The sequence below is a fragment of the Molossus molossus genome, unplaced genomic scaffold, assembly GCF_014108415.1.
Source record: "Molossus molossus isolate mMolMol1 unplaced genomic scaffold, mMolMol1.p scaffold_m16_p_10, whole genome shotgun sequence".
NCBI classification, from domain to species: Eukaryota; Metazoa; Chordata; class Mammalia; order Chiroptera; family Molossidae; genus Molossus; species Molossus molossus.
The window spans coordinates 50,156,154-50,180,728 of NW_023425345.1; the positions used below are offsets into that span (position 1 = coordinate 50,156,154).

General features: G+C 47.2%; 2 protein-coding genes across 6 annotated transcripts; both read right to left on the minus strand.

The window, feature by feature from the left end:
* Positions 1-463: 463 nt before the first annotated feature.
* On the minus strand, positions 464-2,970 carry DDN (dendrin). Its single transcript, XM_036250684.1, has 2 exons — positions 2,762-2,970; positions 464-2,360 (listed from the first exon to the last, which is right to left on the minus strand). Exons 1-2 carry the CDS (start codon positions 2,968-2,970, stop codon positions 464-466), a joined length of 2,106 nt encoding a protein of 701 aa, XP_036106577.1.
* A 3,135-nt stretch (positions 2,971-6,105) lies between these two features.
* On the minus strand, positions 6,106-23,782 carry PRKAG1 (protein kinase AMP-activated non-catalytic subunit gamma 1). Of its 5 annotated transcripts, none has more exons than XM_036252184.1 (12): positions 23,716-23,782; positions 19,159-19,207; positions 8,967-9,076; positions 8,690-8,771; positions 8,534-8,592; positions 8,348-8,393; positions 8,193-8,247; positions 7,812-7,938; positions 7,535-7,700; positions 7,342-7,379; positions 6,933-7,079; positions 6,106-6,818 (listed from the first exon to the last, which is right to left on the minus strand). In XM_036252184.1, exons 1-12 carry the CDS (start codon positions 23,722-23,724, stop codon positions 6,714-6,716), a joined length of 993 nt encoding a protein of 330 aa, XP_036108077.1. In that variant the 5' UTR covers positions 23,725-23,782; the 3' UTR covers positions 6,106-6,713. The 5 variants fall into 5 exon arrangements, with proteins under 5 accessions (XP_036108077.1, XP_036108081.1, XP_036108080.1 ...); XM_036252188.1 differs by lacking the exon at positions 23,716-23,782 and adding an exon at positions 23,362-23,382; XM_036252185.1 differs by having other exon boundaries at positions 6,157-6,818; positions 8,967-9,101; positions 23,716-23,770.
* Positions 23,783-24,575: the final 793 nt, after the last annotated feature.

Consider the following 24,575-nt stretch of genomic DNA (forward strand, 5'->3'; position numbering starts at 1 on the left):
CCCTTCCTCTTCTGCTAAGGACTTCACTGTCACCCGTTCACCTCAGTCCAAAGCCTCTCCATCACTTTCTCCCTCCTGCTCAGGGACCCTACCCTGAAGTTGCCCTCCCATGACTATATTATCCCTACCTTCCTGGCCTCTAGGCCAGGTTTCTATGCTTAACTCTACACCCAGTGCAGCCACCCCTGAAAGCGGTGTGACCTGAAAGGAGCAGACATTAAAGTCTACTGCTCACTCTCACCTCTCCTGTTGTGTGTGTGTGTGTGTGTGTGTGTGTGTGTGTGTGTGTGTGTGTGTGTTTAAATCACCAATCAGCATGTGTTCCCTTTCCTTTCATTTGGGCGGCTTGTATTTGGGGTATTGGAACCAATATAAGTAAGGGGTACAAGGAAGTCTACGAGGAAAAAGGGAACCAGTGGGCCCAAGGACGAGTGGGTTGGGGCACACAAATACAATGGGCCTCTTACTGTCTCTCCCTATTTTCCTGTGGGGTCCTCTTAGGATCCCTCTCCCTAAAGAGGACCTCCTCGGTTCGGCTGATGGCATCTAGAATCTCTCGGATACCATCGCTTGGCTGTGCTGTCTTCCCGCCTTCCCGGGACCCGGTCCGCTCATTCCGCCAGGAGGCGCCCGAGGCTTCTGTGTCGCTTCCATCAGAAGAGCTGCTGTGGACGCTGAGCTCCGCAGCTTCGTCTGAGTCCGAGTCTGGAGCGGTGTGGCGGCGGATGCGGGACACGGCTTCCCGCAGGGCCCCCGCGTAGGGCCCCGGGATCCGCGCCCAGCTCCGGCCCGCGTGCCGTGGGACCCCCGACACTTCCCTCGAACCCTCAGCACTACTGGCGCCTCCCGAAGTCTCTGTGCCTAAGGCTGAGTGCTCTGGGCTACCTGGCAGCGTGGGGGCGTCCTGCAGGTTTACTTCGCCCACCGGGAGCCCCAAGATGCGGGAGGCTCGCTCCTCCAATGAGGAATCCGAGGGGTTCCTGCCCTTAGCTTCGAACCCGCGCCCCCCATATGGCTGGTGTGAAAGGCGACTGCTCAACAGCAGCTTTTGGCAAGGGGAAGGAAAACCAGCGACCCCCTCGCCTTCCTCCCTGTTGGACTTCGGTTGGCTGGGGGCACCCCCCACAATGCGTGGTACCCCAGCCGGCAAAAGCTGCACATGCTGGGTTCGAGGGGTCGTGACATACTGGGACCTTATCACCACGCACGTGGCGTCAATGACAAAGACACCTTCTCCGCGAGCTGGGCCGCGGGAACTGCGGGGCAGGGTGTGGGCGTGGCGGGTCGTCTTCCAACCCTCCAAGATTTCGGGTCCGGCCCCCTCTCTATGACCCAGGGACTCTCTCCATCCCGTGCCTCCTGGAGCCCAGGGTCTGGGGAGGGTCTGGCTATGCCGTGGTGGCTGCTTTTTAAGGGAGGGAATCCAGGATTTGGGGAGCCAGCTCTGTTCTCTACCTTCCTTCCCTTCCCCAGAGCCCTTGAGATAGGACCTGGATCTGGGAACCGGACGCGGGGGGCTGGGAGCCGCAGTTGCAGACCCCACAGGAGCTGTCGCTGTGCCTGGCCTCCCAGCCACTTCGGTTTGGGAGTGACCACTGTTCCGGCCAGCAGCAGCCAGCCCCAGACTCTTCTCCGCAGCTCCCTTGCGGGGCTCCAGCTTAGGCCTGGCTGTTCCACAGCCCGGGGATCCCCCCAAGAGACCCCGCTCCTGCCGGAGACCCCAAGCCCCTAGGACGTCCCGGTAGATCCGAGGATCCAGCCTTTTCTTTGTACACCCTCCCTCTGTCCTGGCTGGAGTCTGAGCAGGGGCTGATGAGATGGGCGCCTGGGAAGGTTCAGGACCTCTTTTAGTCCCCAAAGTCCTGTGGGGGCCTTCATAAGAAGGTGGAGCCACATAGGGTGGCGGGCGGTCCCAACGGCGTCGTGGGGCCGTCCCAGCTCTCAGCAGCAGGTGAGCCTCATAGCTGGGGGGGCCTGGCCTGCGACCTCCCCAGGGCCCTGCCCATGCCACCCTTGGGTCGTTCTGCGGCTGACCAGATGGACGGGGTGGTCGCCCCACCGGCCCCAGGCGGTCAGGCCGTGATGGAGCTGGGAGCCCTGCAGGCTGTGCCACCCGAGGGGCGTTTCGAGGCTCCGGGCGGGGACGACCAGGGGGGCTCCTTCGGGCCCCACCAGCTTTGCGCCTTTTTCTCTCGGTCTCCTTGGCCTCCCGCTCTTGCGATGCCGCTTTCCTTTTCTCTTGCTCCCGGGCTCGGGCCTCGGCTGGGGGCCCCAATCGCCAGTTGGTCGCCTCCTGTAACACCCTGGAGGTCCAGGGCCGGCGGGGAGGCGGCTCAGGGGATCCCGGGCGCAGCCCACACCTGGGACAATGAGCAGGAACCCAGGTGAGCAGTTTGTGGGGGAAGGGAGCCGAGGTCTGGGGAGCTAGGAGCACTGCAGACCACTTTGGACAGCGGTGTGGAGGTGTGTGTATGAGTGTGTGTGCACGTGCACACATGTTGGGGCTGAAGTCGAAGCGGGATTCTTCACCATCTCTCCATCCACACTTTAACAGAGACTGCCCCATCTACCTCCAGCCCTACTCACATCCTTTCCTGTTTCCCCAAACAACCCTTGGGGTGGGCCAGGTCCTAGCTCTTGGGTTGGGTGGGGGATGCGTGGAAAGAGAAGGGGGTCCAGCAGCGCTGGCTGGTGCCTGGGGGCAGTCCGTAACCGCATAACCGCCCTACCACTCTCTTCCCCTCACCCCTCCTTCACTCACGTGCGGCTCTGGGGCCCGCCGACCCAGTGGCTGGCTTGGAAGTCCATGGACTGTCGAGGAGGGGCGCGGCGACTATAATGACAGGAAATAGTCTTCACTTGGATCACCAGCAGCTTGGATTTTTGCACCCAGAGGCAGCTTCCAGACTCCTCATCCTGGAGCTCCTGGGGGCTGTCCGGCCCCTCGGAGAATAGATGGCCATCCAGCATCCTGCCCCACCCCACCCTGGCCCCCCACCCTCCCACCCACCCCGAAAGCCCCCTCCCAGCCCAGGAAGCCGGCGCCCACTGCAGAGCGGCGGGCCCAGCAACTGGGGACTATATATACCCTGGTACACGTGTGTGCCTGTCTGTGTGTGTGTGAGCGCATGTGACATGGCGGGGACGGCTCTGCGCTGCTACCTCCCCCATGTGCAAGACCGCCCCCTTGGGCCCGGGATTGGGAGCCCCTTCCCACGGCTCATGTCCCCCAAGCCTGATGGAACCTGCAGGAGTGGGCAGGGGACTTCTTATTCTTGCCAAGCTGACAGTGACCCCTCCCTGTTTCCATTTCTTCAACCTTCCTGCCATTTTAACCCTTCACTCCCCTGCTTGTCAGGGTGCTTGACCACCAGAGTTCTGCCCTTGACTTCCTGCCTCCGACTTCAGTTTCTCCGACAGGGAGGTGATGGAAATGGAACTCAAGGTCTCTGTCTGCCACTCTTGCTGGTTTCCATGGGGTTGGGGTGCAGGAGGGGCTGGCCCAGGCTGGGGGGCTATTTTTAGCAGCAGTGGCATTCGGGTGCAGAGAGGAGATGAGTAACCAGCTTCCGTGTGGAGGGAGGAGGCGGTGGCTTTCATGCAGCTTTTGTGTGACTGGGGGGGGGGAGGCTACCTTCCCTAAGCTCAAAAAGCATGACCCCCATCCCCTTAACTGCAGCCCAGGTACAACAGGACAAAGGAATCTGTCTTGGCCATAGAAAATGCCCCACACTCCCATTCTAGATGTCTGTCCTTGAGCACCCATGGAGCCCTCTCCCTGCAGCATGCTCTCTCCCACAATCCAGAAGCCAGAAATTTGGGGTCATATTGTTCTGTGCCCACACAGCTCTGCTTAGCCTTATGGAGGACAGACTAGGATGCTTATGCATTTGCACCCTTTCAGAGGGGATGGAGGAGGAACGGTGTGCTCCCTTGGCAAAACCAATTCCCTAGCAACTGAGATAATAAAAGTGGCCTATTTTCTAGTATAGAGTTCCCCACCACCACCACCAACCACCACAATGCCTAGCTCACTCAGCCCCCCACCTGAAGTGGTGCTCAAGATGCTCACCTTTTAGGCCCATTCTGCCCTGGGGAGTTGTTGCTTACATCCACATGACCCCCCCCCCCCCACAAGCCTGTACCAGGTGTCCCCTGATTCACCATGGTAATGTTAGTGGCAGCACAGCCCACGCCAACCCTTCTATGCAGACTTAGCAACCATGCCTGGCAACCATGGCAGCAGCGCCAGTGAAGGGGCGGGGTGTGGGGAGGTGAGGAAAAGAGTGTGTATGGCAATGGTTCCTGAGGAAGAAGGGATAATTTGCCTCCCTTGAGAGGCATCGGTAAGAATAGAAGGCTATGAGGCTCCCAAATTTTGTTGTCTTTCCTTCTGCTCCATCCTCAGACTCTGAGACTGGTTGAGTTTTAGTAGGGAATGGGAGAAGCAAGAGATCCCAATTTGTTTTCCACTAACATACCTGCAGCCGTTTGGGTACAGATCCTTGCCCAGGAGGGTTGTTGTGGGGCAGACTGACATAATTGAGAACCACAGCAACAGAACACAGGCCTCCTATTCCCTAACATGGACTTTTAAAGAGAACCCATAGCCGGGCCGTTACGGCTCAGTGGTTGAGCATCAACCCATACACTAAGAGGTCGCGGGTTCGATTCCAGGTCAGGGCACATGCCCAGGTTGTGGGCCTGATCCCCAGTGGGGGGCGGGGGCATGCAGGCAGTGGCCAATCGGTGTTCTCTCTCATCAATGTTTCCATCTTCCTCTCCCGTCCTCTCTCTAAAATCAATAAAGAAAATAAAGAGAACCCATACATCCCCTATCCCATCCATTGACCCGTCCCCGCTTTACACCTACCAGCTGCCCTAATTGATGGCTCTTTGCTTGAAGGTGCTTCCTTCCACCCAGGTCCCACCAGAGTCCCAAGGCTTTTTAAAGCCCTTGCCTCCTCCCTAGACAAACCCCACTTCGTGATGGAATGTGACACAAGGAGGCATCTGTCCTTTCCTCCATGCACTCGCCCCCACACATATAAACATACCCTAATTCTAATAACTTGGAATGCCTCCCTCCTTCAAGTCTCGGAATGTGCTGTGAGAGCTGGGAAGAGGAGAATGCAGAAGCAGGGGCTTCTTCAAAGCCATGATGTAGCACTGAAAGCTGCCTTGATGCTTTCCCTATGTTCCATCAGGAAGCCTAGTTTGGAGGGACCTGTATGGTATGGCTGGGTTCATTAGGATTCTTAGGCACAGTGCAGGTAGGGGCAAAGTGTTCCTCTGAAACTGCTCGTGGTCTTAGTACCCAAGGCGGAAATGGTATCGTGCTAGCCACAGTGGTGAGATGGTATCCAGAATTTGCTCGTACCCAACAGTCTAGATGTCCTTATACTATTTGGTGTTGACTACTGTCTTGGACCCTATGGTTTCAGCACAGGGAAAGGGTCTGATGGGATAACCATAGTCCTGCGGCTCCCCCACTGCATACCCTCCTGCTCATTCTCATCTTGAAGAATCACACAGGATTTGCAGGTTCAAAGATAGTGTTAGTTCAGCAAAATCCAAATACAGAGTCGAACCTTCTGATGGTGGCATGTTTCTCTGCCTAAAGGAGATAGTCTACTTTCTGGAGAACTAACACAGTTATGTGATTTACCTGTGGTATCAGTTATGGTCCAGGCAGAGGAGAAAATGGGGGTAATAGGAGGACTACAGGGAATAGGGTGGGAATGGTTATAAACAGAGATTTAGAAAGGTAGTTAAGTCTAATACAGTAATAGAGAACATGAGCTCTGGAGCCAGACTGGGTTCAAATCCTAGCTCTACTTTTTACTAGCTATGTGGCCTTGGGCTAGTTTCTTAGCTTTTCAGTGCCTTCATATCTTTTAAATCTATAAAACTGGAATAATATCTATTATTGTTCTGAGGAGCAAATGAATTAATATATGTCAAGCACTGAGAATGGTGACTGACAGTTTTCTATCAAGTGTATGTTATTATTGTTGTTATTGAATTGAAGAAGCCATATGAAGTAGGAAGGTTGGAGCAGTAACTGTTTATCAACTACAAAAACAAACACTGCAATACCACAAAGAGGTTCCTGTAATTTTAATTAGGCTTGCCACGAAAAGCAATAACCTCAGCCAACCACTTTGCCACCCTCCCCCACCTAGCCCACCTCTCTTCACATGAATATAGCACAGGAACCCAAAGGCCTTCCTCCCTATGCTCCTCCCCACTCCCATGATAGGAAGAAATGTTACTAAATGGACTCAGCCTCCTCCATACAGCATGAAACAAGATGAATAAAAATATTTTTATGAAGAGTTGTGCTATTATCCTAGGGTGGAGGCAGTCAGAGGCAGAGATAAAGGCTGGGTGAGGTATGGGATCTCTTAGAGATCAGAATTTGTCCGAGGGGCACAGAGCTCATAGTTCACCCAGAATGGGGGTTATGTCTAAGAGGACAGGGGCTACAATGGGCTAGGCTGAAAGTTTTCCTCAAGTGCACGTGAGGAAAGGACAGCTAGAAATCCATTCTCCTTCCTTCCCTCACCTTTCCTGGCTCCCAGGTAGAAGGGTAGGGGTTTCCTGGGCAGGGAATGGTCACAATTCTCTCAAGGTTTCATCTGTGGTTCCCAGAGCTTTGTGCAGGCAGTGAGTGGGATAACCCTTGTTGCTGCCTGACCCCTTCCCCTAGCTCAGGGCTTTTCTCCACCTGTGAGCACCAGGGCCTGCAGGATGTCTGACAGGGAGACAATTCCCTTGACCACATCATTCTCATCCACCACTACAAGTCGGTGAACCTGCAGAGAGCAACAAGGGAGGAAGGGATGTTTAGTACCAACTTCACAGGGAGTCCTTCAAGCACTCCCCTCCTTGCCAAACCTCAGCTCCTTTTGGGTCGCTGGTCTCCCTACCTCTGCTTCCACTAGCCTGTTGATGATGGTCTCCAGAGTTTCGTGCAGGTAGCATTTGAGGACACCCTCAAAGTAATGTGATCGATGTTGCAGGGCTTTGGTCACAGACACATCTAGGTTGTTGTAGGTCTTTTCTGCTGCCAGATTCTTGAGGGAAAGGGGAAGGTGCTTGCAGAGAAGCAAGGGAGCCAGCCCCCAAACTTGAGCCCACCAACACCAGAGGGATTTAAGGCTGTTGTCAGCCATGCCCAAAGGCCACATCCAGCTCAGTTGATTCCTTTTCAAATAAGATTTGAAAGCTTGGAAGCTTCTTAAAACCCTTATGTCCCCAAAAGACTCTCTTCTTTTCCCTTTCCACATTCAACATTCCACCCCTTCCCTACCTCCCAGTCCCTCCATAATCACTCACGATAACATCAAACTTGGAGTAGATGTCCACCACACGCCCTAGGGGGACAGAGGCAGCTCAGCAAGGAAGGTCTGGTATCTAAGACTCCCCCTGCCCACCGAATCACCCTCCTGGCTGAGTTTATGGGGTAGATTTTCCCAGAGCCACCCTGACTTCCCTGGAGCCCTCCTTCTCCTTCTGCCCAACCTCTCACCTTTTTCATCCACCACAGGCAGGGCTGAGACTCGGTGCTGTACAAAGATGCCCAGAGCCACGTAGACGGGGGTGGTAGTGCGGACCATAGCAATGTTGGCATAGGTGCCAATCTGTAGCTTTTCCAGAGACTTAGACATGAACTCTGGCTTGGGGAATTCAGTGATCTGAGGAAGGAACCATCACCTTGATTTTCAAGCCCTCTTCCTCCCAATATCACCCGTGGAAACCCTTCCAACCGAGTATATAAGAAGTAAAAATGGCTGGGGAGCACTTACAAACAATTTGAGGAACTTGAGGATGCGCTTGTGGGTGAGGATGTACAAGGTGTTGCCCGATTCTGGGTCAATAACTGGCAGCCTGTGAATCTTGTTTCGAATTAATGAAGAGACAGCATCAAACAAGCTGTGAGAAGGTGAGGGATAACGGTAAGTTCCACAGTGCTGGGCCTGAAGGTGGTTAAGTAGCTCCTTAGAGTGTGTTCATAAATGAAAACTGGTCATTGGGAGAGGGGAGGGGAGCTGTGTGTGTGCGTACACGTGTGTGTTTGGGAGGAGTGTCTTCTCTTTTCTACTCCTGAATCTTTGGGTATCTAGTGCTTTAGCTAGATTGATGGCAAGGCTGTTCCTCTTCTGGACAACTGGGTAGCTGGAACTCACCTGGCATTAGGAGAAATGCAGACAAGTGGTTTAAAAGAGTCCTGTAGGTACACCTCTGAAAGGAAAAGGAGGTCACAAAATACCACCATGGAAAACCATTTCCTATGAAACTTTCCATCCCTTTACCCTTTCATACCCCCCACTTCTCTGCATACCTCTCCAAGTTTCTATCTTGTGTTCTTCCAGCTCATAGATCTGTACCTGGAAGCAGAAGCAACAGAACTTGAGACCTGCCCTCCCTGCTTCATAAACCCCTTGTGGTTTGCTTGGAAGAAAGGAAATGAGAATGATGGGCTTTGGGCAGGGAAAATGGTTTTGGTCACCGGGCTAAGGTTCCTTACCAAGGCCGATTTATAGTAGCGGTGCAGGATATTGATAAAATCGGTGATGGTCAGCATGCCTAGAGGCCAAGACAAGAGTGCTCAGCATTGCTCAAAGCTTTTCTCCATGCCCAGCACAGGATGCCAATAATACTGTGTTCCAGAAACTTTGCTTACCCACAAAACTTTGCTTCTTACTGTCCCACAAAGGGGCAGCTCGAACACCATTAGTCACCAAAGCGAAAAAAGCTTTTTTCACCTGTAGCCAAAAGAGATACATTCACAAACGGAAATTCATGGGCAGGACTTTAAAAGAACAGGGGTTGGGTATGTTGGGGAAAACACAAGACCAACCCTATAGAAGGACAAGGATATTACCCTTGGGATGAGACAGGATCAGAGGTATTGAACCAGAGGCTCCAGGGAAGGGGGAAGGAAAAAGAATTTCACTCACCTGCAGGGAAGTATCAAATACAACCAATTTGGAGCTTGTGGGAATCAGGTCATAGCAGCGATGCGACTTCATGAAGGAAGTATACACACTATTGTTGGATTCTGGGGTCTCTGCATAGGGTGGGATAATTAGTAGCTTCCTTCCAAGCAAAACACACAATCAAAAAAGGCAGAAAATACAAGTGTTGTAGTTGCTCAAATATTTAGAGCATGATTTTTTAAAAAAATAAGGCTTCCTGTTTTATCTGTTTTGTTCCTACTGTTCCATTAGGAATAAACCCCTTAGTTTCATCGGACTTCCATTTCCAGGTAAGACTATATCTATTGGTTCCTTAGGCAAAAGATGGCTGACTAAAACACAAAGTCTGTAATCTTTTTTGTTAACCTCTTCTAGTCTAGAAGTTTTTTTCTCACTTTAACTCATTTTCCCTTTCATATATTTAGCACATTTTATTTTTATTTTTTAGCATTTATTACAGATAGAGCAGGAGGGAAGGAGGGAGAGAGAGAAACATCAATGTGAGAGAGACACATCGAGTGGCTGCCACTCACACAACCTCAATAGGGGCCGGGGACAAACTGTAACCAAGGTATGTGCTGCCCTTAGCGGGAACCGAACCCGGGCCTCTCTGGTCCATAGGCCAATGCTCTAACCGCTGAGCCAAACCAGCCAGGGCTATTTAGCACATTTTTTTTTAATCCTCACCTGAGGACATTTTCCCATTTTTTTGTTCAGGTAGAGTAGGAGGGAGAGAAAGAAAGAGAGAGAGAGAGAGAAACATCGATGTGAAAGGGACACATCGAGCGGTTGCCACCCGCACGACCAACCAGGGCCGGGGACAAACTGCAACCGAGGTACATGCCTTTAGCGGGAACCGAACCCGGGTCTCTCTGACCGCAGGTCAGCGCTCTAACCGCCGAGCCAAACCGACCAGGGCTATTTAGCACATTCTAAATTATCTTTTCTCAATTAAGATGTAATTAAGCTTATTAAATTGCAAGTAAGCTTCTTTTATTTTTTTTAAAGTAAGCTTTTTAAAATTCTTCTTCTAAGACCCACAGATGAGAACATCATGGTCCAAGTTGGGCCATTTCAGATCAACATGAAGTTAGAGCCCAGTGCTCAAGCAACTCAGCCCAAAACACCCTGAGAATCCATCTTGGGATGACCCTGTGAATGAGAAATCATCCCACCTATTCCAGAAAATTAGGAGACTCTGGCTGTGTTTACCTTTCTTTTTTTTTTTTTTTTTATCCTCATCCGAGGACATTTTTCCAGTTTTTACTCAGATAGAGTGGGAAGGAGAGAGAGGAAGAGAGAGAAACATCGATGTGAAAGGGACACATCGAGTGGCCGCCACCCACACGACCCAACCAGGGCCGGGGACAAACTGCAGCCAAGGTACATGCCCTTAGCGGGAACCGAACCCGGGTCTCTGTGGACCGCAGGCTGACGCTCTAACCGCTGAGCCAAACCGGCCAGGGCTGTGTTTACCTTTCCAATCTTCTAATTTTAATTGCTTGCTCTAAACTAGAGAAGTAATCCTCAAAATAATAGCCCAAAATACACTCCCTACTATGCTATGTGTACTTAAAAATATTACATCATTTAATCCTGACAATAAATTTGTAAGGCAAATACTGTCCTCATTTTTCAGATGAGAAAGGTGGAAACAGTTAAATAAAATGCTCAAGTTCACACCATTAGTAAGTGAAGTGACAAGACTCAAACACAGAGGTACCTGATTCCAAAGTTCATGCACTTAATCCTATGCCACTTGTTTGTCTTTAATATCAAAGTTATACAAGTGCACAGTTTAAAGAGTCAAATCGTTCTACAAATTTTGTCAAGAAAAACTGCCATCTCTGATACCCACTTCCCTATCATAACCCCTACCCAGAGAAGAGACCTCTTTTAGTTGACTATTTTGGTACTTTTTTGTTCCTTTTTCGTTTTTTCACATTTGGGATTTATCTTTTGTCATCCAAGGAAGATGAGAATTTTTATTTATTTATTTTATCCTTACCCAAGGACATTTTCCCTTTTTTTTTTTTTAATCCTCACCCGAGGACATTTTTCCATTTTTTGTTCAGATAGAGTGGGAGGGAGAGAGAGAGAGAGAGAAACATCGATGTGAAAGGGACACGTCGAGTGGCCACCACCCGCACAACCCAACCAGGGCCGGGGACAAACTGCAACTGAGGTACGTGCCCTTAGCAGGAACTGAACCCGGGTCTCTCTGGACCACAGGCCGACGCTCCAACCGCTGAGCCAAACCGGCCAGGGCCATTTTTCCATTTTTTGTTCAGATAGAGTGGAAGGGAGAAAGAGGAAGAGAGAGAGAGAAATATAGATGTGAAAGGGACACATTGAGTGGTTGCCACCCACACGACCAACCAGGGCTGGGGACAAACTGCAACCAACGTACGTGCCCTTAGAACCGAACCCGGGTCTCTCTGGACCGCAGGCTGATGCTCTAACCACTGAGCAAAACCAGCCAGGGAGGAAGATGAAAATTTTTAGTTCCCTTTTCTACCAGGACCCCATTACAAACATGCACCACCCATCCCTTCATTCTTCTAGAAGTTAAAATATAGTGTTGGTTACATCAATATTTAAATAATTTTGACTGAATATTCGTTATTCAGAGCTAAGCCAAACAGTAAAGTCTGTTTTTCCTTTCTTTCACAACTTTATTTTCCTTCCAGTTAATAACTACTGTTCCTTCATTTGCTTACTTCTCTATGTATAGCATTTTTAGTGAATTCAACCCCCAAACTCTCTACTAATTCTTTAAATCTCCTTTTAAGAAGTTCAGAAGCGCCCTGGCTGGTTTGGCTCAGTGGTCAGAGTGTCAGCCTATGGACTAGAGGTTCTTGTGTTCCATTCCCGGTCAAGGACACATACCTGGGTTGCAGGTTTGATGCCTGGCCCCGGTAGGAGTGTGTGCAGGAGGCAACCAATGATGCATCTCTCTCACATCTACGTTTCTCTCTCTCCCCTTCTCTCCTCCCTCCCTCCCACTCTCTCTAAAAAAAAAATAAATGGAAAAATATCCGCGGGTGAGGATTAACAAAAATCAAACAAACAAACAAATGAACAAAAACACTACAGAGAAGTCTCTCTTGGGCCTTCTGATCTGCTCAAATCTGGTTTGGTTTGCCTGGTGTGCACTGCTGTCATCCTGAGATCTTCCTTCACCGTCATCAAGGAAACCCCTTTCACGACCTCCTGTATTGGCTCTCCCTGTGTCTCTTTTTGTTGTTATTAGTCTTCACCCAAAAATATTTTTCCATTGATTTTTAGATAGAGTGGAAGGGAGGGAGGGAGGGAGAGAGAGATCAATTGGTTGCTTCCCGTATGACCCCGACTGTGGCCAGGGATCGAACCTGCAACCCAGGTACCTGCCCTTTTTTTCTTAGAGATAGAGGAAGGGAGAGAGGGAGAGAGAGAGAGACATCGATGAGAGAGAACATCGATTGGCTGCCTTCTGCATGCCCACTACTAGGGATTTGGCCCACAACCTGGGCATGTGCCCTGACCAGGAATTGAACCAGCGACCTCTTGGTGCATGGGTCCATGCTCAACCACTGAGCCACAAAAGCTGGGCTCCAGGTACCTGCCCTTGACAGAGAGTCAAACCCATGAGCCTTCGGTGGGCAACTGATACTCTAACTGCTAAGCCAAACCAGCCAGGGCTCCCTGTGACTTGTATGCCATGCATTCATCTTTTTGACTACTCCTTTATTTTGGTGGAGCATATCTTCCAGTAGCTTCCTGAGAAAGGTTGAAGGAGAGGTAATATTTTGAGACCTTGCAGCCTGCAGATATTTTTATTTTACACTCATCTCTGATTTAGAATTTGGATGGATACAGAATTCTAGGTTAGAATTTATTTTCCTGCAAGATGTTGAAGGTATTCTCCATTGCCTTCTAGCTTCCGGCGTGCTGAGAGTCTGAGGCAACTCTGATTCTTTGTATGTGACTTGTTTTTTCCACTCTGGAGACTCAGGATCTTCTCTTTGTTTCCAACGCTTTGAAATCTCATGATTGTGATTTGGGTGGGTCAATTTCATCCATTGTGCAGAATATTCAATGAGTCCCACCAGTAAAAAACTGGTTATATCCTTCAGTTTCAGGGAATGCTCTTGAGATTTTCCTTCATAATTTCCTTTGCTCAGTGTTGCCATTTTTCTCTTTCTGTAACTCCTGTTATTTAGATATTGGACTTCCTAGACTGACCCTTTAAGGTTTTGCTTTTTAGGGTTTTCTTTCATGCGTTTTTGTGTTTTTTTAAATTTGGTTTCCTTTAAAAAAAAATGTTTTTATTGACTTTTTTAGAGAGAGAGGGAGAGAGACAAAAAGATAGAAACATTGTGAGAGAGAAATATTGATTGGATGCCTTCTGCACACCCCCTACCAGAGACTGAGCCTGCAATCTGGGCATGTGCCCTGATCCAGAATTGAACCAGCAACCTCTTGGTGCACGGGACAACTCTCAATCCACTGAGCCACACTGGCCGTGCTATTGTTATCTTAAAAATATCTTTCTCGCCCTGGCCAGTGTGGCTCAGCGGTTAGAGCATTGGTCTGTGGACCAAAGAGTGTTGGGTTCAGTTCCCGCTAGAGGCACGTACCTCGGTTGCAGTTTATCCCTGGCCCCGGTTGGGGTTGTGTGGGTGGCAACCAGTCAATGTGGCTCTCTCACATCGATGTTTCTCTCTCTTTCTCCCTCTCTCCCTCCCGCTCTATCTGAAGATAAATGAAAAAAAAAAAAATTCCTCAGGTGAGGATAAGAAAAAAAATCTTTCTCAATACTTAAGGCAAGAGAAACAAAGGAAAAAAATGAACACATAAAATTACATCAAACTAAAAAGCTTCTGTACAGCAAAAGAAACAACCATCAAAACAAAAAGGGATGCCCTGGCCAGTTTGGCTCAGGTTGAGCGTCGACCTGTGGACCAGAGTCCTGGGTTCGGTTCCCACTAGGGGCACGTACCAAAAAAAAAACCCAAAACAATGGAAAGGGATCCCACTATATGGGAGACCATAACTGCCAATGATGCATCAGATAAGGGGTTAATTTCCAAAATATATAGAGTGCTCATACAACTCAACAAAAGGAAGACAAAGAACCCAATTAAAAAAATGGGCAGAGGACCTAAATAGACACCTCACCAAAAAGGACATACAAATGGCCAAGAGACATATGAAGAAATGCTCAACATCACTAATCATCAGAGAGATGCAAATTAAAACAATTATGAGGTATCACCTCACACCTGTCAGAATGGCTGCCATCAACAAATCATCAAACAAGTGTTGGTGAGGGTGTGGAGAAAAGGGGAGTCTAGTACACTGCTGGTAGGAATGCAGACTGGTGCAGCCACTCTGGAAAACGCTATGGTATTACCTCAAAAAGTTAAAAATTGAAAAACTGAACTGCCATTTGACCTAGTGATCCCACTTCTAGGAATACACCCTAAGAAACCTGAAATACTAATCAGAAAGAATATATGTACCCCTATGTTCGTAGCAGCACTATTTACAATAGCTAAGATCTGGAAACAACCCAAGTGTCCATCAGTAGATGAGCAGATTAAAGAGCTGTGGTACATGTACATAATGGAATACTATGCAGTTGTAAGAAAGAAAGATCTCTTATCCTTTGAGATGGCATGGAAGGACCTGGAGAGTATTATGCTAAGTAAAACAAGCCAAGCAGAGAAAGACAAGTATCACATGATCTCACTTATTTGTGGAATATAATGAACTAAACAAACTGCTGAACAAAATTAACCCAGAGACATAGAGGTGGGGTACAGACTGACAAGCCTCAGAGGAGGTGGGTTTGTGGGGGAAGAGATAAACCACAGAACTGACATGCATGTATGCATGACCAATGAACATAGACAACAAAGCTGGGGATGGGGTGAGGGGGAGGGGAGGAGGGTGTCAATGAGGGTAAGATGAGAAACATCTATAAAAAAAATAAGTTACAAAAAAAAAATATCTTTTTCGCCCTGGCCAGCTTGGCTCAGTGGTTAGAGCATCAGCCTGAGGACCAGTGAGTCACCAGTTCGATTCCAGTCAAGGGAATGGACATCAGTTGTAGTTCGGTCCCTGGCCCTGGTCAGGTCATGTGGGAGAAAACCAGTCTATGTGTCTCTCTCACACTGAAGTTTTTCTCTCTCTCTCTCCCTCCCTCCCACTCTATCTGATGATAAATGGAAAAATATACCTTTCTGTCCTTTGATTTTTTTTCCCCATTTCTTTGATTTTTAATTCTACTTCTGGTAGATTTCCTCAACTTGATTTCTAAACCTCCTAGGTAATCAAAAAAATTTTGCTATTATATATTTTTTTATCCTCACCTGAGGACATTTTTTGTTGTTGTTGTTCAGATAGAGTGGGAGGGAGAGCGAGGAAGAGAGAGAGAGAGAGAAACATTGATGTGAAAGGGACACATCAAGTGATTGCCACCCGCTCGACCCAACCAGGGCCGGGGACAAACTGCAACCGAAGGTATGTGCCCTTATCGGGAACCGAACCTGGGTCTCTCTGGACCGCAGGCTGACGCTCTAACCACTGAGCCAAAACTGCCAGGGCTGCTATATTTTTAATGTCCAAGAGCTCCTTTTTGTTTTCTGAAAGTTAAAAATAAAAAATGTATCCTGTATTTGTTTCATGGTGTTATATTCTTTTTGTTTTTTGTTTTTAATCCTCACCTGAGAATATTTTTCCATTCGTCTTCAGACAGAGTGGGAGGGAGGAGGGAGGAGGGAAGAGAGAGGGAGAGAGAAAGATTGATGGGAGAAAGACACATGGACTGGCTGCCTTCCCCACGACCTCGACCAGGGCCAGGGACGAACCGCAACCAACGTACATGCTCTTGACCGGAATTGAACTTGTGACTCTGGTCTGCAGGCCAACGCTTCAACCACTGAGTCAAACCAGCCAGGGTCTTCAGGGCCATGGTGTTATATTCTTTATCTGAGCATATATTGTTAATTTTAAAAGTTTTCTTCTTTATGCATTGACTTTTTCCATCTGTTGCTTTTTCTTTATTTCTTCTCATGGGGGCGCAGTTTGGATTACCCTTTTTTTTTTTTTTTTTTTAATGTTGGAGCAAAGATTAATGTTTTTTAATCTTTAGATGTCTGGTAATTCTTGGTTTAAAAGAGAATTCAAACCATACACACACACACACACACACACACACACACACACTTTCCCCCCCCCCTGCAAAAACACTGTTTCCATTTGGTCTAATGCATGGGAGAGAGAGCACCAGGGTGGTTAAAAGAATGGCTAGTGGTTTCAGGGAGAGGCTCAGGTAAAAGTCAGACACCAAGGGAATGCAGAGGGTCCCTCAAAGGCCTCTGGGCTCCAAATGCTCCTGGTTGTGCTTGAGAGAGAGCTTTTCAAAGGCATACTTGCCCAGCATAGCATGGGGCTGGCCAGCCTGTGGAGATGAGTCAAGTGTTGCCCATCTTCTTGATGAGTTTCACCTCCTTATCGAGGAAGTGGTTCTCCAGAAAGACACAGAGATGAGGGTCTGCTCTGACAGAACCCAGGACATGCAGACCCAAAAGGGCCTGGTTCTAGTTTTCTCCGAGGCCATGGTGGCTTCCATGGCATCCTAAGTTTTGACTCACTCATCCTGGGAAGGCTTCAGCATGTCCTGGAAGAGAACACAGCCACTGCACTAGTTTTGCCCCTTTAAGAGATGCTCAGTGCCCTCATGCTTCTTCTCCACCAACTTACTTCTTCTCTGCCAACTCTTGGAAGAAGTGGCCCACTCTCTCCAGAGCCACATCGCTGAGGTCGAAATAGAAGCCCAGAGACAGGTAGGTATAAGAGGCCTAAAGACACGTTGGTCAAGCAGTGGAGGGCAGCCTCCACCTCAGTGGAATAATTCTGATGAATTTGGAAGCTCATGATTATTTGGGAATAGGAGTTAAGGTTTAAAAAAAAAGGTATTGGCTTGTCTTGGAGGCTGAGGATGGCTGAGGTGGTTCCGAAGATTTTAACTGGAAAAGAGGCTGGAGGGTGATCAGAGGCTGGAAGAAAGGGCAACCCGGGGTCTGTTGCGTCCAAACACTGTTGAAGCAAGAGACAGATTCAAGGGACCACCGAGGGCACTTCAAACCATATTTTAAGAGCGGGGTCTTTAAAGCTGACTGGAAGCCCTAAGTGTGGCAGTGAGGTTGTTGACTGGGAGCCATTCAGATAGGGAACACTCAAGACTTATGTTTGTAGGGCTTTCCCCTCAAGGGGCTTCTGGAGAGAAGGATTATTCATTCAATGCCACGCTTGAAGGATGAAGTCTTTTCTGTCAACATTCTGAAAACTGGAAGAGGGAAAGGACTGGGATCTTGGCATTAAGTATCGTTCATTTCTCCTGTGTTTAGAACAGTAGCTCAGTCCTCAACTGGGCCTGAGCCTCTCTCTAGACCTCCAATCTTTGCCCGAGTTTGAAAGGGGAGTTGCCCAGCTGCACTCAATGAAGGAGGGGGTCTCAGAACTTCAGTGCTTCTTGGCTTTTCCCACTGCTAGATTATAATTCAGTTTTCTCAGGTCTGCTAAGTCATTTACCACTCACCCGTCTGCTTTCCTCTCTTGTCTTCCTATTTTGGTGGTTTTGTTTTAGTGGCTTTTTGTGAAGGAATGAAAGTAGATGCATATATCCAACTCATTATCTTTAACTAAAAGCTCACCATTGTCTCTCAAATTTTAAAACCCACAGACTCCAAGAACAGGTCTTTGACATCAACTTAAACACACTACACTGACAGTTAAATACTATCATCTTAGGCTATAGGCCTACAAACATCTGATTGGACTTTCCCAAGTGTTTGAAAAATAACTCAGTTGCCAGATTTTAAAAATCTAGAGATTTACATAGAAATCCAAATTCTTAGTTTCTTTTCAAAATCATAAGATTTGACAAAACTAGGTCCTGAATTCTGGAATAGTAACAATTGGCCAGATCTGGATAGTTGCTGCCTCCTTTTAGATGTGGCAAGATCTACAGGTTGTTGTAGTCATATATACCCATTACTGCTTGGTCTATGTAGACAGTCTGAGTTTTTGACCCCGGCCTTGGTGTTAATGCAAATATACTCAGAAACGTAAAATAGGCACTGATACCATGTGGCAGTAATCAATTATTAAGAGCTATCCAGATAATTCAAAATATTACTAAATGTATTAACTTTTTTGTATACCAACAAAATGAAATCAGAACGTTAAAAAAAATCATTGTGGAGAACTAATAGACTCTTAATAATATGTCCTAGGATCTTAGGCCATATTTCAATCCTCTGGGAAAATGTGTACTAACGCCACAAACGTGTCCTTAGAAGACTTAAGAGTATTCTGGGCAAAATCCTTTACCAGCCCTGGCTGGTTTGGTTCAGCGGTTCGAGCGTCGGCCCACTGACCAGAGAGTCCCGGGTTTGGTTTCTGCTAAGGGTACATACCTCGGTTGCGGTTCGTCCCCAGTTGGGGTTGTGCAGGTGGCAACCAGTCGATGTTTCTCTTTCTCTCTCTCTTCCTCCCTCTCTCCCTCCCACTCTGTCTGACGATAAGTACAAAAAAATGTCCATGGATGAGGATTAAAAAAAAAAAGAAAAAGAAAATCCTTTACCAGAGGTGCCTGTAAATTCTACCTCTTTCTAGATGACCTAGAGTTGGGCCATTCCTTTCTAACCAAGTATATGGGCAGGTGCTGGAATTGCCTGGATTTTAGGACTTAGTACCTCTATTTCTAGATTAGTTCTAAGAGCTTTCAAGGCCTTTCTATAATTTCTGTGTCCGCTCAGTGGCTTTACTGAGCTTGCTAGATGATAAAATCCTAGTGGCATAATTTCTGGGCTACTCATAAAATACCAAGGACTTCTAAAACCTGGTTAGCCAGCCTAGAGTTGCCTGTGGAAGTTTCCCTGTACCTCAAAAATTTCTCAGATGGTTTTAGTTTTAATACTGCAGATATTAATTATTCATACCCTCCCCAAAATTTATTCCTTGGTGATCTTACCAACTTATTGTTCCTGGTTTGTATGGTTTCGTACATTATCTGGCCCAGCTTTGTTTTCCCAGGGGGACTCTGGGAGAGGTTCAAAAAAACTGTTGAAGTTAGGGTTGGGCTATTGCTTTCATACCCAGTTTATTTCTTCAGTACACTTACCTTGAGGATACTCATTTTCTAGAGCTGGGGAGCTATCTGAAGAAGTGACCTGGAGAGACAAGAAAAACAAAGATTCAGGCAATCCTAGGCTCCATTCATCTTATCCTAGCATTAGGAGAAGGGCTGGTGAACTGACAACTTCCCTTAACATGCTATATTATCTCATTTAATCTTCTTAACAACCCTGAGGTAAATACTACTGTTAGCCTTATTTTCACAGATTAGGAAACTGAGATCCAAGAAATATTAAGCAACCTGTCCAAGGTCACACGGCTGGTAAGGGTGGTACAGTGATTTGAACACAGACCTATGTGGTTCCAAAGCTCATGTCCTTACATACTACATTGCCCAATGAAACATCAGGTCTTAAAAGCTTAGACTAAAAAAATCTGAGTTTAGGGCTGGCCCCACAAGATTCTCACAGGTCTACCTTATAAAAACACAGAAGCCAGAGACAATACTGCTTTTCCCCCAAACACTCACTAAGCAAAACTGTGGGCACTGAAATCATAGACATACACTTTCCCATTGAGAGGGCTAGTCTGGGAAGGATTCCAGCAGCTGACTGTCAGAGAGTCAAAACTTGAATGACTGAGGGGCAGAAGAGCAGCACAAATATTCTGAAATGAGGGACCTGAGTTCTCTCAGCACCCTTGTGAGTGGAAGGCAGCCACAGCCCTGAGGATGCTGGTTTTCCAAGTTTCCTTGCCCATGACAGTCTGAGATTAGAGAGTGCTTTGAATACAGAGAAAACTTAAGAACCATTTCTATGTTCCCTCAAGTGGGAACATTTAGAACGCAGGAGGGGTCATAATTTTCATCCACTGGAATAAACAATTTGACTCTATTTGCTTTGGGTAATATCCCCAAACTAACTTAAAGTCATACTTCATCTACAAAGCTGCTATAGTAATATGAAGTTAAAGGCCTTGGCTTGAATCTGGGAAGCTGACTGGTCATCAGGGTCAAGTTGGCAGGACAGCCCTAAACTTCCCTGTCCCAATGGGCCAGAGTAGGGGGAAGGGGGGGGAGGAGGATAATCTCCTTCTCTGGGCTGCATAGGACCATCAATTTGGCCTGGCATTTTGGCAAGGCTATTGGAATAGCAGCCTCATCACTTATAAGTGGGAGAGAGGGCTGGCTGTTCAGTGCTAAAGATACACACATGGGGGCTCTGGCCGGGTAGCTAGTTGGTTAGAGCATCGTCCTGATACACCAAGGTTACGGGTTCAATCCCCAGTCAGGGCATATACAAGAATTAACCAATAAATGCATAAATAAATGGGACAACAAATCTCTCTCTCAAATCAATTAAAAACACAAAGATGCACACATGGTATATAACAGTCTCACAAAGATCTCTATACATAGAAACAGCTACTTGTAGAAATTATTGTATCCATCATATAATATTTACATACTGCACTGTGCTACAGTTATTTTGTTCATTATCTATCCAAACAGATGATAAATTCCTGGAATCCTGGAACTATCTTATACTTATCTGTATCCCCTATACCATCTCACATGGGGTTCTAAATATTGTTTTTTTTTTAAACTTTCAAATTGATAATGATGCACACTAACATGAACAAAGACCTAAGACTAGCCCTGGCCAGTGTGACTCAATGGTTAGAGCGTTGGCCTGTGGACCGAAGGGTCTCGGGTTCGATTCCCAGTCAAGGGCATGTACTTGGCTTGCAGGTTTGATCCCCAGCCCTGGCTGGAGTTGTGTGGGAGGCAACTGATTGATGTCTCTCTCTCATGTCAATGTTTCTCTCTCTCTCCCTCCCTTCCACTCTCTCTAAAAATCGATGTAAAAATATCCTCGGGTGAGGATTAACAAAAAGAAAAAGACCTAAGACTAAGTTACAGAGAGAAAAAAGAGACATCCAGCTAAATAGAGATACAGATACCTACAGAAGAGAGTAGACACAACTGAATATGACTTTATCTTTTTGCCTATTTCTCCGCACAGGAGTAGGGTATGTTCATTCTCCTCTACTTTTAATAACAGAGGGGGCCTGAGAAAGTACTACTGTACTATGTACTACTGTACTATTAGTACAGAGGCACAGGCTAGATCTGAGACATAGACTCACAATTCATTCCATCTCCCGATCCACATTTCCAATTGTGTGCTGGACAACCACAGATGTCACAGAGACTCCTCACATGCCTCAATACAAAATAGAACAGCCTGGCCGGTGTGGCTCAGTGTTTGAGCATTGACCCATGCACCGAGATTGCTGGTTTGATTCCCAGTCGGGGCACATGCCCAGGTTGTGGGCCCAATCCCCAGTGGGAGGCATGCAAGAGGCGGCCAATCGATGTTCTCTCTCATCGATGTTTCTATTTCTCTCTCCCTCTCCCTTTCTCTCTCTCTAAAGAAAAAACAATAAATAAAAAATAAAATATAGAACAGTAAATGTCCCTCCAATCCTATTATCCTTACTGCAATTCTTCCCGTCTTTGTTTTTGATACTTTTTAAGTTTGATACTTAAAAACTGCAGTCTTGATTCCTCCAAGAATGAGCTATGCCAACATGTCTCTTAGAACCACAGAGCAGACATGACCTAAACTTGTCCTTAACATCTATCAGCTAAATTGATATGTCAGAAATGCCTCAAATCCATTTCTCTCCTTTAAACTTTCACAGCTTTAACTTAAGCTTTCACCTTTCACTTCTACAATATTCTCTACATTGGTCTCCCTGTCCTAAATCTATCTCTTCTTCAATTATTTCATGCTGTCATCAAGTTCTTTTGCCAAGCATCTCATGATTGGGAGGGACTATCATTTCAAGCAACCAGGAACTCACTATTTTTTTTTGGTACGCGCCCCTAGCGGGAACTGAACCCAGGACTCTCTGGTCTGTAGGCTGACGCTCCAACCGCTGAGCCAAAACAGCCAGGGCTCACTACTTTTTGAAGATCCATCCATTTACAGAAAGCTGTTAAGAACATTCTTAGAGCACACCCACTGCTTTCCTCATAAGTCTTCATGGGTTCTCTTATTACAAAATAAAGATCAAACTTAGGTACGCACTACCTTCAACCTGACCTCAGTCTACTTTTCCAGCCTTTCCACCCCCCAAAATCCAAAACTCCTGCAACATTAAGCAACTGGCTCATCCCCAATTACTCTCTACATACCCCAATTTCTATGTCCTTGCTTACACTGTTCTCTCAGCCTGCAATGCCCTCTCTCAGGTTCACAGTAATCTTTCCCTTCCCTGTGCTTCCACAGTCCTTTGTTTGAATCCTGATTATAGCATTTATTATAGTCTACCTTAAATAACAGCTGTCACTGGCTTGCCTTCACCCCCACTCCAGTTAGGCTGAGCATTTTCAAAGCAGGGGTTTCCTCTTTTTTTTTTTTAAAAACAAAAAAACAATTTATATCCCAAGAATCTAATCCAGTGTGTAATAGTGTGAGGGTTACATTAGAAAATCTATATAAAAATACTTTATAAACTGTGATACATTTATAAGTAAAAACTGGTGTGTCATTTTGAATTTATGGAAGCAGACCTCTTATTCATGCTCAAAATTCTTTCAGTCTGTAAGAACCAACTCTCTTGCTTAGGTGACCAATTGCAAATCACTTTACCACTTTGGTCTATTTTCTTCTTTATAACCTGAGGGACATGACCTCTCTGCAGGTAGAGAAAGTATGCAGCAAAATAATTACTCTAGGCAGGTAACTGACCCAAAGAAAGGTGAACCTGCAGCCTGTACACAACTATAGTAGCAGAGGATAAAAACCAAGATAGGAAGAATTACTCTGCCTGACAGTGGATACATGGTTAAAAACGCTTAGAGTTAAGTTAATGGGAAGGGTTCCAGAGTGCTAGAAAAAGCTCCTGAGTGTCAGGGTGGGTCACTGTAGCAGTCAGTCTGCAGCATCTCAGGGAGGATGATAGGGACCTGCCACAACTGGTCAATGCCTGCTCGCCAAGAATGAGTTATGCCAAACCGCTTGCTTAGAATTGCAGAGCTGGGCATGACCTAACACTGTCCAGGGACACGGCAGCCTCTACCACGGAACAATCCCTCCTTCAGGGAACCCCCACTTTTCAGTCGTATTAAAGGAATGTGACCCCATTGGACATCTTGAGGCAGTATAAAAGTCTTTCAGATGTCCCTCCAGCCAGGCATTGCAGGAACTATCATACTCAGACAATCAGGGCCAGGTAATACCTGCAAATGGGGGTCCCTCGGACTCCCCCTCTCCCGCCTCTCTCATGAAAGTCGAATCACAACCTCTGAGGGGCCTGAGACGCTAAGACGAAAGGTGTCCGGAGATCGCCAGGGTGTGCGAGGGATTTAAAGAGGAAGCCTGGTGTCACTTGCCGGTTAGGGCTGAGTACGGCGGGCGGAAGGCAGGCACAGCGCGGCCCAATCCCAGGAGAATAGCCCAGAGGAGCAGGGTCACAAACAGAACAGGCACCTGGCTTTTTGTTTGCTGGGCACCAGCACCTGCCCCTGCCCAGACCTCCCAGGTCCCTAAACGGGCTCAGGCTCCAGAGCCCCCCGCCCTTCCGCGCCCCTCACCGTCTCCATAGCAGGAGGTACCCGCAGGCTGCGTTCGCTTTAGGAAGCTCGCTGGGGAAGGGGCAGGTCCCGCCCCACATCCGGTACCAGGACGCCACTTCACTTCCGCTTGCGTCAAGACCACTGCCAGCCAAGGGCGGAAGGCGCGCAGCTCACTGTTCCGCTGCGGCCTGGCCTGGTAACCGCCCTCCCCATCCCCTGGACCTTACGGATCCCGCAGACCCGCAGACGGCGAGGGTGACGGGACGGAGCCGCTTGTATTTAAAATGTTCTCTTTTTATTTGTCGTTTAAAAACAAACTTGGAAGAAGCAAAATCCAAAATTTGCCCTTTGCCTCTTGCAACATAAATTATGTACAGTTCAGAATGATCGCTGATACAAAACATGCCAAGGACAGGGGCGCTGAGGGTGGAGGGAGAGAGGGCTCTTTAAAAAGGGGAATCATTTCATCCGCTGTTACAAAGGACCAACCTTGCTGTACAGGATACACACAACACAAAATAAAGTCTTCACGGGATTCACACTTGTCAGCGATTTATTTTTTAAAAAGGGGGAGGGTCCTGGAGGTGATGGGAGAAGACTGTAAAGGGGAAAAACTGAAAATTGAATATGTGCAAGTGTAAACCAACCCAAAATACAAACAAGGGGGGAGGAGGGAATTCTGATGCAATTATACAGGCAGGGTACTTAAAAAACAAAACAAAACAAAAAACCAAAACAAAAAAAAAAAAAAAAACAAACAAAAAAAAAACAACAACCAAAATTCCAACCTTGTAGCTTGGGTCTGAGTTAGTTTATATAAAAATTAAAAACTGTATAAGGTTTCTTCACTAAATTCTACAGGACTATCAGATACCTAG